The following is a 12,129-nucleotide window of genomic DNA, read 5'->3' as shown; positions in this document are numbered from 1 at the left end:
AGAGAGGAGGCTGGGGCCCAAAAGAGATGGCTGGGGCCCCTTTGTGTGGAGGTCTCACACTGGAGGGCCCGTTGTTGGTATGTGTATTCAGGGAATCTGACAGGCTGAATGGAGGAGGGGGCGGGGCCTTGGCTCGACGCTGGCTGCGCTCCTGGAAAAGAGAACGGGGATTAGCGAGCAGACTCCCAGGAACTAATCTCCCGTGACATAATAGAACTGTACGTAAACACCGTCCCCAGGGAGGGAGACGCCGAGCGAGAGCCCCAACCAAAGCGCCCGGCTGTGTGAAAAGCTCGGAATAATTACTTCCTCGCACGCCGTGGAAATCAAACACAACGCAGAGCTGAGGACCCGTCTAGACCCGTCTGGACCCCGTCCAGGCCCAGGACGCCAGAGGAGGGTCCGGAACGCTGAGTGCCCCCGCCGCCGCCGCCGCGGAGACAACACGGCGATACAGAGCTGGACACAGAGTGTCAAAACACACACAGGCTTTGAATGTCAACACACACATACACCCACACACAAACACACACACACACACACAGGCATAGACAAGCATAGGAGTGCTTCTTTGCATGCGTTCCCATTTGGAGAGTTCACTAATGAATTGGCACTCCTGGATCCCCCGGAGAAGAACCTGACAGCTGATCTTGTACTTGCTGGGGTGATTATGAGGAGAACAGCACAGCTTTGCAAACGCTGTTGTCAAACTTCCTTTTCGTTTAACCGTTGCATGGATGGAGAGGCGAGGGCTCAGATCTGCAGCGTCATTAGAAAGTCCAATGTGGGTCGGAACGAGCCAGGCGTTTGTTTAAAGTTTGGATGACCGGTACGGAGCATTCAAAGGCTGACCACCCGGTTGAACGGGGAAGCCAGAGAAACACAAAAAAATATCCTCTCCCTCCGAGGTTTCAAGCTGAACTCATTTGGCTCGCTCGCAGTTCACCAAATATCCCCGGATATCCCCGGATGTAGGGGCGGCAGTATCTCCAAAGGAAGAGCGGGTCGGCTGGTCACCGGAAGGTTGCTAGTTCGATCCCCGGCTCCTCCTAGCCGAGTGTCGAGGTGTCCCCGAGCGAGACGCCTCACCCCGACTGCTGCTGACGAGCTGGCTGTCGCCCTGCGTGGCTGACTCCGTCGCCCGTGCGTGAATGTTTGAATGTAGTAAGTCGCCTTGGATAAAAGCGTCAGCAAAATCCCCTCAATGTAAATGTAATCCCCGGATATCCGCTGGAGAACCGAAGCGAGGACCGACCCGCCCACGCCCAAGTTCATTAGAACATGTCCTGATCCACACTGACGTTCATAAATGACAACAGACATTTGGTTCGGTGCACGCGTACTAATATAGGATTGCACAACTTACACCCCAGTGAATACGACTCCTACGATGCCGTTTAGAAGCAGAACCAAAACCCACCACTTCTGCTTCTTCAGACCAGTAAATCACGACACGTAGCGGTCTGAACTCGGGGGGTCGGAGTCTATCCCTCTGTGGCGGCCGTTAGTTTCTATAAACACGCATAAACACGTTTTATTTTATTAGGGCAGAGGCGGCTAACAAGTGTAGGTTTTCACATATTTGCTGGGTATACGAGCCGCTGCTCAGCCGAGCGGGATGGAGGGCCACGTCTGAGAGCCGTGACTGCGGGTCTGCCCTGGTGCGTTCCGCAGTGCGGAGACGACCTGTGGCTTTGAGTTTGCCGAGGTAGTGCCTGCCTCTCCTGCAGCCATCAGAGACGGTGTTGTGCAGGAGCTTTGGCATTATGAACTCCAGCCAAAACAAACACACCTCCCGCCAAACGGCCTGGAAAGAAGAGAGTGTCTATTGGCTTCCCCACAGCAGCAATTAAACCAAATAGCAGAAGGTTAAGGATTATTTTATTACTTAGCAGTTTGTACAGTTTCTACCATGGAAAAATAACATGTAACATAAGATTGTATTTACAATTCCATTTTTACAAAATGTCTTTACAAGATGTTTGCTGGTTCAAAAATTCTAGACTAAACACGAAAAAAACAAAACACAACATACACATTCAGGCCGCTCCAAAGCCAACTGTAATACACACATAAATAAATATAGACATTCACTGACTGCTTCACCACAAGAATTTCTACAGCCAAGAACATATACAATTCCTCATTTCCACACACAAGTTATACTTTCATTAATAAACATTACGTAATATTCCCCATATATTTGTCTTTGTTAATCTGTTAATGAAATATTGCTAACATATTCATAAGTAACACGGACACTTAGTTTCTCATGCCGGGAGAATGCAAACGTTTTTCATGCAAAACCGTTATAAGCATTCTATATGAATTCATGTACAGTCTAGTGTGCTTCTACATGCAGCGTACTATAGGAACTATGTGGGGTTAGGCTGCGGTCCCTTGTTACATCATCTATCAGAAGGACTGACTGACTAAGCGCCTCTGTAATGGGTCAATAAATAGATGGATTCTACTTGTTGTGGCTTTATTCTGGAGAAACGATTCTTGCACAGATGTGTGGCATGTCCGTCTGTTAGCGTTCATGTGTCTTCTAACGGGTTGTGTATATATATATATGAATATTTATATATGTATGTATGTATATACATATATATATGTGTGTATATATATATGTATGTATGCACACACACATATACATATATACAGTATATATACATACACCTACATATATATATGTAAACATACATACACACATATATGTATATATATATATATATATATATATATATATATATATATATATATACATATCTATAAAGTAAGGAAATACGCATTAAATAGTGTCACGTCGTCTACCGAACACATCGCCGTTGGGCTATTCCTCCGATGACATCACTCCCGTCTCTCATCAGGGAGGTCTCCATGGAAACGTCGGCTGTGAGGGCCCGGGCCAGTCTTCAGTCGGGCGGCGTTCCGTGTTCCCCCTCAGGTGGAGGTCTTCGACCGCGTGGGTCCACGTTGGTGACGGAGTCTGACGGAGACGGAGGGCCCATGCTGGGGGGGGGGGGGTGGGGGTGCATGGGGGCGGGGTTTATAGTCTGGGGTGCTCTGGTTGGTCAGGATCCACGTGGCTCCCACCCCACACGGGCGGGGAGGGTGGGGCCCCGGGGCCCGCGGTGGGCCCCCCCCTCGCCGGCTCCAGCCTCTTCCTCCTCTCTCCTCTTCCTCCTTCTCCTCCTCCTCCTCCTCCTCTTCCTCCTCCTCCTCTACCTCTTCCTCCTCCTCCTCTTCCTCCTCTGGGGCGATCAGTGTCTCTCTGCTGATGGCTTCTGGTGGTGGGGGGCGTGGTGCTGTCGGAGTCTGGGTCCTAGGGACACACACACACACACACACACACACGCACACACACGCACACACGCACACACACACACACGGGATTAGGAGGAGAATATTTATGTAAACAAATACAAAGTGATCTCTCCCCTCTTCCTCGGTCTCTTTCTATTAATCTAAATAAAAATTGCGTGTTTGAAGTCTATTTATATGTGTCTGTATATGTGTGTGTGCGTGTGTGTGTGTGTATGTGTGTGTGTGTCTATGTATGTGTGAGTATGACTGTATATATGTGTCTGTCTATATGTGTGTCTATATAAATGTGTGTGTGTGTCTGTTTGTGTGCGTCTGTATATATATATATATATATGTGTGTGTGTCTGTATATGAGTGTGCATGTATATGTGTGTGTCTGTATATATGAGTGTGTGTCTGTATATGAGTGTATATGTATATGTGTGTATGTCTGTATATATGAGCGTGTGTTTGTATATTGGTGTGTCTGTATATGTGTGTGTCTGTACAATAGCGTGTATGTGTGTAACGTCTCCGTGTGTCCGGGGGGGGGGGGGCTCACTGTGCTGCACGGCGGGCAGGGCCCCGGGGGTCCGGAAGGTCTTGACGGTGGCGGGGCCCTCGCCGCCGGTGGTGATCACCTGCACCTCCAGCCGGTAGAAGGTGGCCGGCCGCAGGCTGGAGACCACCAGCATGCTGTGATCCTGGAGGGGGGGGGGGGGAGGGGGGGGGCACAGAGAGCATCAGCCCCAGGCCAGCAGCGGGGGACCCCTTTCGGAGGCGGGGGCCCCGGGAGGCCGGTGGGACCGGCCCCGGAGGTATCGTGTTCGCGGCTTCTTTGCACAAACCACAGACGAAAACAAGGACTTTGTTTTCATAAGACCCGTTCTCCCCCCCCCCCCCCCCCGCTGCCAGCCTGTCTAAATGTGCAGTGGGTGGTTTTATTTATAGATGAGCTGTGCATGCTGGGAGCTGCAGACAGGCAGAACGTGTTGTTGATGGAGCAGATTATGTAGAGGAGCTGTGCATTCTAGAAGCCGTAGTCCCGCCGGGGGGGGGGAAAGGAGGGGGAAAGGTAGATGAAAGACTCAGGACTCTGTCCCCCCCCCCCCCCCCCCCCCCAAACTCCCACCTCCACCCCCCTCCCCGCCATCACCATCGGTGCCAGTCTGCACTCTGCACCTTATCTCAGGACCTGGGTGGTAGGAGCACATAACTCCCTTATCCCTCCACCACGCTGGCTTACTGACACACGCAGCATTACAAAACGCTGAGGGCAGCTCTCCTTTTCCCTCGGGAGCAGGAGGGAAGCCTCCTCCGTTACCGTGGCTACTGGCAAGCTGGACGGCGGCCTGGCCGGGAGAAGGGCGTGGGTTCTGTCCCATCTCCGGTCTGCTTGAACACAGCTTCGGTTCCCTGAGTTCCTATGAGCCGTGTGCATCGGTTACTGGTCGCTGACCCCAGAGGGACGAGAACGCGACGGCGAGGACGACAAAGGCAAGGAGAATAAATATGGAGTTTTCAACACTCAACCATGTAACTGAGATGAGGATCGCTCCCCCCCCGCCCCCCCTCGCCAATATCCGCACGCACTCGATCCATCATGGGAGAGAGGTTAAAGACGAGGAGGTTAAAGACAAGGAACAAGGAGGTTCAATTGTGTGAGGGTTAACTCACTAGGGGAAGGACCTGGGACCGGGAGAGACTTACTGGGGGAAGGACCTGGGACCGGGAGAGACTTACTGGGGGAAGGACCTGGGACCGGGAGAGACTTACTGGGGGAAGGACCTGGGACTGGGAGAGACTTACTGGGGGAAGGACCTGGGACTGGGAGAGACTTACTGGGGGAAGGACCTGGGACTGGGAGAGACTTACTGGGGGAAGGACCTGGGACTGCGAGAGACTTACTGGGGGAAGGACCTGGGACTGGGAGAGACTTACTGGGGGAAGGACCTGGGACTGGGAGAGACTTACTGGGGGAAGGACCTGGGACTGGGAGAGACTTACTGGGGGAAGGACCTGGGACTGGGAGATGATGCTGTTGGGGAGGCTGTTCTGCCGGCTCTCGGTGGTCACTTCCGCCCAGGTGACCTGGAAGCCCGTGATTGGCTGATGGGGCGCCAGCCTGGACACGCGCCACAGGAAGCTGCCGGTGATGTTCCCGTCGTTGATGGAGAATGCGGCGGTCAGGTTCTCGGGCTTTGCCAGAACCTTGGGGTGAGTCGGGCCTGGGGAGGGGGGGACAGAGGGGGAGACGGTTACTCGACCGTTCTCGAACCAAACAGGCAAACAAACGCACAGAAAACGTCCTCAACGAGGGTCTGAAACCAATGAATCAATCCCGACTCTAGTCCTACGGGATGACCTCCCCACACCCAGGACTTCCTGCTGTCTACAGCGGCCCACCTGACCCTAATCATAACCTCCAGGGTGTCGGAGAACCGTGAACATTTACATTTTAACACCCGTTTGGTGATTTGAGGCCGAGAGCCTGAGAGACTCCCCCAAACCACCACAGACTAGACAATGTGCATTTGCATAATATTTGTTTGTTGATATTACCTCTGGCTCTTTTTTAATACACAGTTTTTATTATGTATAATAGATCAATATTGCTCACTTTTTATTGACTTTTATTGACTTATTTGGTTGACTTTTACAGTTGTTCTATATTGTTGTTTGTCAGTTGTACGTCTGTTGCCTTTGTGAGCTACTGGAGACCTGAATTCCCCCGAGGGGATGAATAAAGTCTAAACTCACTTACAGCCCGCCTTGGGCCTACAAAACACAGCTCCAGTAAAAAGCGCCGCACAAGCGTGTTTGTCAGAACGTGTTTGTGCATCGCGGTGCAGTGCGGCAACACAAGGTGACGCCGCTTAATCCCATTCCCACATCAGTGGCCGCTCGCCCTCAGAGGTGGACCACGCCCGCCCGCTCCTCACCTCCCTCCCCCGGACAGGGGACGTGCTTGTGGGTCTTGCTGCGGATGGTGGCGCAGGACGGGGTGAGGAAGGTGGTGCTCTCGTCCTTGGAGCGTCTCTTGGGCTTCAGCACCTGCACCGTGACCTTGTACTTGCAGGAGAACAGCAGGTCCTGGAGGTTGATGAAGTTCTCCTGAGCCGAGGGGGAACACATTGCAGCAGTCAGCGCCCGGGCTCTGACGTGGGGGTCGGCGGGGGGGGGGGGGGGGGGGGGGGGGGGTCAGCTTCCCCGGGGGCCCCAGAGATAATTAAATACACAGAGAGCCAGGGAGCCACAGAGAGCCAGTGAAAGGGGATCACGTAGCAGTCTCAGGCCTCCAGGAACAGAGCATCACGGCAGCTCTTTGAACGCCCACATGGTACGGCTTAGCGGCTATTGTCCCGTCGGAGCCGGAGATACCAACGATCGGTTCTTTTTATAGCTTCCAAATGTAGCGCAGCAGAAAAATAATAATTAAGACAAGGGAGGCAAAGTGGATTCATGTGTGAATCCATGTGATTCGCGTGTTCCGGTAAGCGGGGATGGCATGGAGGGCCATGTTAATGAATTGCGTTCATCACGCTGAATGCTTTGGAGTGATTTCAGAGTTAAATCGTTGATTGATCTTCTCAGAACCTCCCCTTGTTTACCCTCCAGGAAACCCCAGAAAAAAGAACTCGGCGAGTTGATGGATTCTGAAGTTGCATTTCTAATAAAGTGCTCGAACATTAATAGCTTGCCCCTAGAGAAAGGGTGTGTGTACTCTCTCTCTCTGATATGAAACAGCTCTGATTGAATGTGAATGAGGCGCCGTGCACACACACACAAACACACACACACACACACACACACACACACACACACACACACACACAGACACGCACGTACAGACACACACGCATACATGCACATGCACAAGCACATTCACACACACACACACACACACACACGTGCAACCACACACACACGCATGCACATGCACACACACACACACACACACACACACACACTCACACAGACATAAACATACACAGATACACACACATACATGCACACGCACATTCCCACAATCAGACACACACATTCTTGCAGATGCAAACACACACGCATGCATACACATGCACACACACCTTCACACACGCACACAAACAAACACACACTCACACAGACATAAACATACACAGATACAGACGCATTCATGCACATGCACACACACATTCCCACAAGCAGACGCACACATTCTTGCAGATGCAAACACACACAAACAAACATAGATGCAAACACACATACACACACGCAAACAAACACACACACACACACACACACACACAGAGGCCCCTGACCAGCCGGCTGGAAAGTGTCCCAGGGATCCATAGTAAAGGATGTATGTTTCCTAGCAACCAGAGCACCGGTCCCAGAAGAATGCATTGATTGCCAGGCCTCTGCCATCCCATATCAGCCTGAGTCCAACCAGCCAACTCCCAGCACAACACCGCCCCCGACAACCTCCCCAACCCCCCAAACCCCATCCTCCCGGTCACAGCCCGCCCCCTCCACCCTAATGCCCTCTAGAGCTGAATGGAGGCGGCGGATCGCTGCGGCCGGCCTCTTGGAAGTGGAACCTTCCCGTTCCCGGAAACAGCGCTTTAGGTAATGACTTGTATTGGCTGACACACCGCGCCTGACCACGGGGATGACTCACGGAACATTCCCAGTCACGGCCAGTGTCTCGCCCGGGGTGGGGGGGGTGGGGGGGGGGGTGGGGGGGGGGAGGACCCCCCGGTTTTCCTAAAAGGGCTTTTGGATCGGCTCAAGAGGGGGGGGCAAACGATGGCGCAAGAGGGCAGTGCATTCTGGGACGGTTCTACAGTTACCGCCTTAATCCAATAGTACTTACGCTAAATTGGTTTAATTTGAAAGCAAGTACTTCAGCGGCTCACGATAGCGTTGGCTCACGGCGTTCACTTTCATCACACGCTTCCTCGGGGGGGGGGGGGAGACTAGATCTGACCGGATCCGACCGGCTGAACCGGCCGCAGAGAACGGTTGCCCGGACGACGGCGCTCAACACATCCCTCCGCCGGCCCCGGACTCCCAGGAGCGAGGCGCGGCCTGGCTGTGGGCTGGGGCGCTCACCTGCGTGACGGACTTCTCGGGCCCCCGGCTCTCGTTGTGGCTGCAGAACTCGGGGCTCCACTGGACGTGGTAGCGGCTGAGGGAGGAGTCTGGAACAGAGAGGGAGACGGGGGTCAGGGGGGGCGGTCGGGAGGAGAGAGGAACACCCATCATCGGAGAGATCTCCGGGTGAACGGAAAAGACTAACATCAGCACAGATCTCAGCGGGGGGGAGAGGTGGAGAATCGTGTCGTCCTCCAACCCAGACCCACTCGAAGACTGAGACACTGACGCGTGCCTGTGTGTGTTTGCGTGTGTGTGTTTGCGTGTGCGTGTTTGTTCATGTTTGTGTTTTTGTGTGTGTGTGTGTGTGTGCATGTTTGTGTTGGTTTGTGTTTATGTTTCGGTGTTTGTGTGGATCTCTGGGTGAATGGAAAGACTAACATCCCAAACGGGTGGGAACCGGTGTTGAGAGAGGTCCGTGTTGTCACTGGGATGTAACCCCCCCCCTCTCTGCGGAGATCCCGGACATCTCATCCGTCTCAGAAACTCTGGAGGGTTCTCCATGTCTGCGGTCTCCTTAACCAAACCATACGCCACATCCAATTAAAACGCTCCGCCGTTTCCCTGGGCCGGGGCGGGGGGAGATTGAATCTATCCATTCCGTTAAATAATCGCTCTATTAAGTATACCGTTGGATGGCTCCTGCAATCAAACGGTTCCATGTGTGAGCCTTTGATTAAGGTCACATGTCCGGGTGTAGCGTGCTGAGCCTCGCTGTAACGGACTGCCGTAATATCTCCGAGGCCGGCAGCACATTTCAGACCGCGGCCGGACAGTAGAGTAATATTCTATTCTATTTTATCTCAGAGAACAGACGGACCGGAGACCTCGCCCCCGGAGCAGAGTGCTGGCGTCCGCAGCACCCCCCCGCTGGGCCACAGGACCTTCACACAAACCCGACGGCGCCGCTGCCCTGACATCCCCGTTGCCAGGGTTACCGAGTGTCAGCTAACGAGCTGTTGTTTATCCTTGCCTCACCCGCCGCCCGTCCGCGCCCGTCGCTCCGACTTTTATTTTTCTGGAATTGTGATTTATTCAATTTTGTTGCCGGGATGAGGCGGAGTCCTCGGATTCGGATTAATAATTGAGTTATGCTGCTTCACCCCTCGAGGGGGCGGGGGGGAGGAGATAAAAGGGGCCCTTTGAAGGCTCAGACGCAGATCTGGCAAGGGGGGGCCCTCAGTGCTTTGGAAGCAGAATAGAGGAATTACAGACGAGCGGGAAATTGGGGGGTTCGGAGGGGGGAGGGGGGGGGGGGGGAACAAGATATTCCATAGCTGGTTCTGAGAGAGAAGGGGGACCGGGCGGCGGATGAAACAGGAACGCACCGGGGCACACGGGAATCAGGTAGGGACCGGAGAAGGTAACCGTGACCGGGAGCCAGGCTCTGAAGCGCCGCCCCCCCCTCCCGGGCCTGCTGTCTCCCGTCGGGACGCTGATGTGTTCTCTCTGTCGCCGTGCATTAAAGCTTCCTTCGCCGTCTGGGCCGGGGTCCAAAGACCCAGACCCCGGGCCAACAGGGGCCAAACCCCGACCCCCAGACGACACCACGGAGACCCTGACTGCGTTCCACATGATGCACAGGCAGCCCCCCTGCCCCAGGACCAGATGGTACCCTGTAGGAGGACGCGGGGGGTTGGAGCCAAGGGCTCTGGTCAGCTGAAGGTACGGCCGGCGTGAGCGCTAACCGCCCCCTCCAGCAGGCCGGCCGCAGGGCGGTGAGCCGAACCCAGATCAATCCTCCGGGCAGAACGCCGTGGTTCTGAAGGCCTGACCCGATCTTCCCCGGGCCGGAGACAGCCTGCGAAACCGCTCCAGGCGAACATGCAAGAGGTCTCTCTGCTCCTCTCCCTCCCTCCCCCCCCCCCCCCGTCTCCCTCCCCCCGCCCTGCGATCCAGCAGCCGGTCCCGGCTCCAGGACGGGGCCATGTGGAGCTTGGCGGCCCGCTGACGTGCCTTCGTAACACGGAGCGCAGCGCTGAGCGGACCTGACAGCCTACCCTTGGAGCGGCCTTTCAAGGTTTCCATATTTCCACTCTGGTATTAATGGAGGTGTAGGGTTGAGGTGGTGGTGGTGGTGGTGGGGGGTGGAGGCTGCTGGGACAGGCATTCCTATCGGATTTAACCCCTCGGGTCCCCCCACCCGTCGTCCCACTGAGCCGATGACGCCAGCTCTTGTAAAACAAAATGGAGTGTTTAAATGCTAATGCGAGGGCTACGATCTATTAAACGCAGCTGTCAATAAATCACGCACCAACACACACACAGCGCCGACTCGCGTGTTTATTGTTCCTTACCAAACGGTGGCTCCGCTCTGAGGGCCCCGGGTTGTTTTATTTAGCAGGTTAGCATCCAGCCCTCTTGGCACCGGCGGCGTCAGCCAGCTCTCACAATAAGACACCTTGTTTTGTTTAGCTAAAGCTAGCGCTTCCATTACCCAGAGGCGCTAACCCGGTCCCACCTGATTCACTCTCCAGGCATTCAGCCGGCGCTGTTGTAGCGGAGGCCCAGAGCTGTACCCCTCAGCGTACAGAGCAGGGCCCCTGACCCGGCCCCCCGCCCCCCAACCCCTGTGGGACTGTCCTGCACACACGTCTGAGGGCCACAGAGCCAACAACAACTTGGGGAACCAAGACGAATCAGAGGCCAGCGAAAGAGTTTGGAAGGGACAGGGGTGGATTTACTTTTGATGGCGTTTAGCAGACGCCAACCCGAAGCGACGTACAGCGGTTTGAACACACACACACCGACGGCGGTGTCGGCCACGGAGGGCGACAGCCAGTGCGTCGGGAGCAGCCGGGGTGAGGCGTCTCGCCCAGGGACACCTCGACACTCGGCTAGGAGGAGCTAGCGGATCGAACTAGCAACCTTCCGGGTATATATATCACCAGGCTCTACCTCCTGGGCTAAGCCAAGTGGATCTGGGACCAGGGCCGGACCCGGCCGGACCGGAGAGAGCTTCAGGGGGACTCACCTCCGCGGGTCTTCCAGTAGATGCGGACCTGCAACTGGCCGTCCTGGTAGAAGGGAGTGCCCACCTCCAGCGGCCCCGCCGGCCGCTTGGCCGAGCCCAGGGGGGGGGGCTCCTCCTTCTTGGGCTTCAGCACGGGTCTCACTGGGGGGGAGGGGAGACGTGGTGGTCAGGTTGGGATCGTGTTAACATCCAACTGAGACCCACTCGAAGACTTGAAGCATGTTTGTGTTTGTGTTTTTGTTTGTACGTGTTTGTGTCTGCTTGTTTGTGTTTATGTGTCTGTGTGTATGTTCAAAGTTGTGTGTGTGTTCGTGTCCGGTGTGTGAGTTTGTGTTTATGCTTGTGTGTGTGTGTTGGTGTGTGTGTTCGATGTGTACGTGCCTGTTTGTGTTTCTGTGTATGTTTGTGTGTGTGTGTGTGTGTGCGTGTGTTCGAGCTCAGTATGTGTGTGTTTGTGTTTATGTGTGTGCTTGTGCGAGGAGTCGTACGTGTCCAAGTGAGACCCAGCGTGAATCCGGTACATTTCCGCCGCACTTAAGCTAAGACAAACAGCGCGTGGATCATAAATTGTTTCTTTGGAGCGCAGGGCCCCTAAGTGGGCCACAGTGGTGATATTTATTGCGGGGCCCGCCACAACTCTGGCGATTTATCGACGCCATGAAGTGACGGCATCCTCTCGCGACGGCCCATTTGTTACCCAAATCCCC

At 54.6% G+C, this 12,129-nt stretch overlaps 1 protein-coding gene across 1 annotated transcript; it reads right to left on the bottom strand.

The window, feature by feature from the left end:
- Window positions 1–3,230: 3,230 nt before the first annotated feature.
- Window positions 3,231–11,563, bottom strand: LOC307091507 (anosmin-1-like; the record flags this gene model as incomplete). Its single annotated transcript, XM_079759139.1, has 6 exons — window positions 3,231–3,328; window positions 3,872–4,013; window positions 5,317–5,537; window positions 6,252–6,423; window positions 8,407–8,495; window positions 11,423–11,563. Coding segments are annotated over 6 exons (827 nt in total), but the record flags the coding sequence as incomplete, so codon positions are not given.
- Between the last annotated feature and the right edge of the window lie 566 nt (window positions 11,564–12,129).

Source organism: Pollachius pollachius (genome assembly GCF_949987615.1).
Source record: "Pollachius pollachius genome assembly, contig: scaffold_547, whole genome shotgun sequence".
NCBI classification, from domain to species: Eukaryota; Metazoa; Chordata; class Actinopteri; order Gadiformes; family Gadidae; genus Pollachius; species Pollachius pollachius.
The sequence above is the reverse complement of the archived record's forward strand: the minus strand, read 5'-3'. Positions and strand labels throughout refer to the sequence as shown.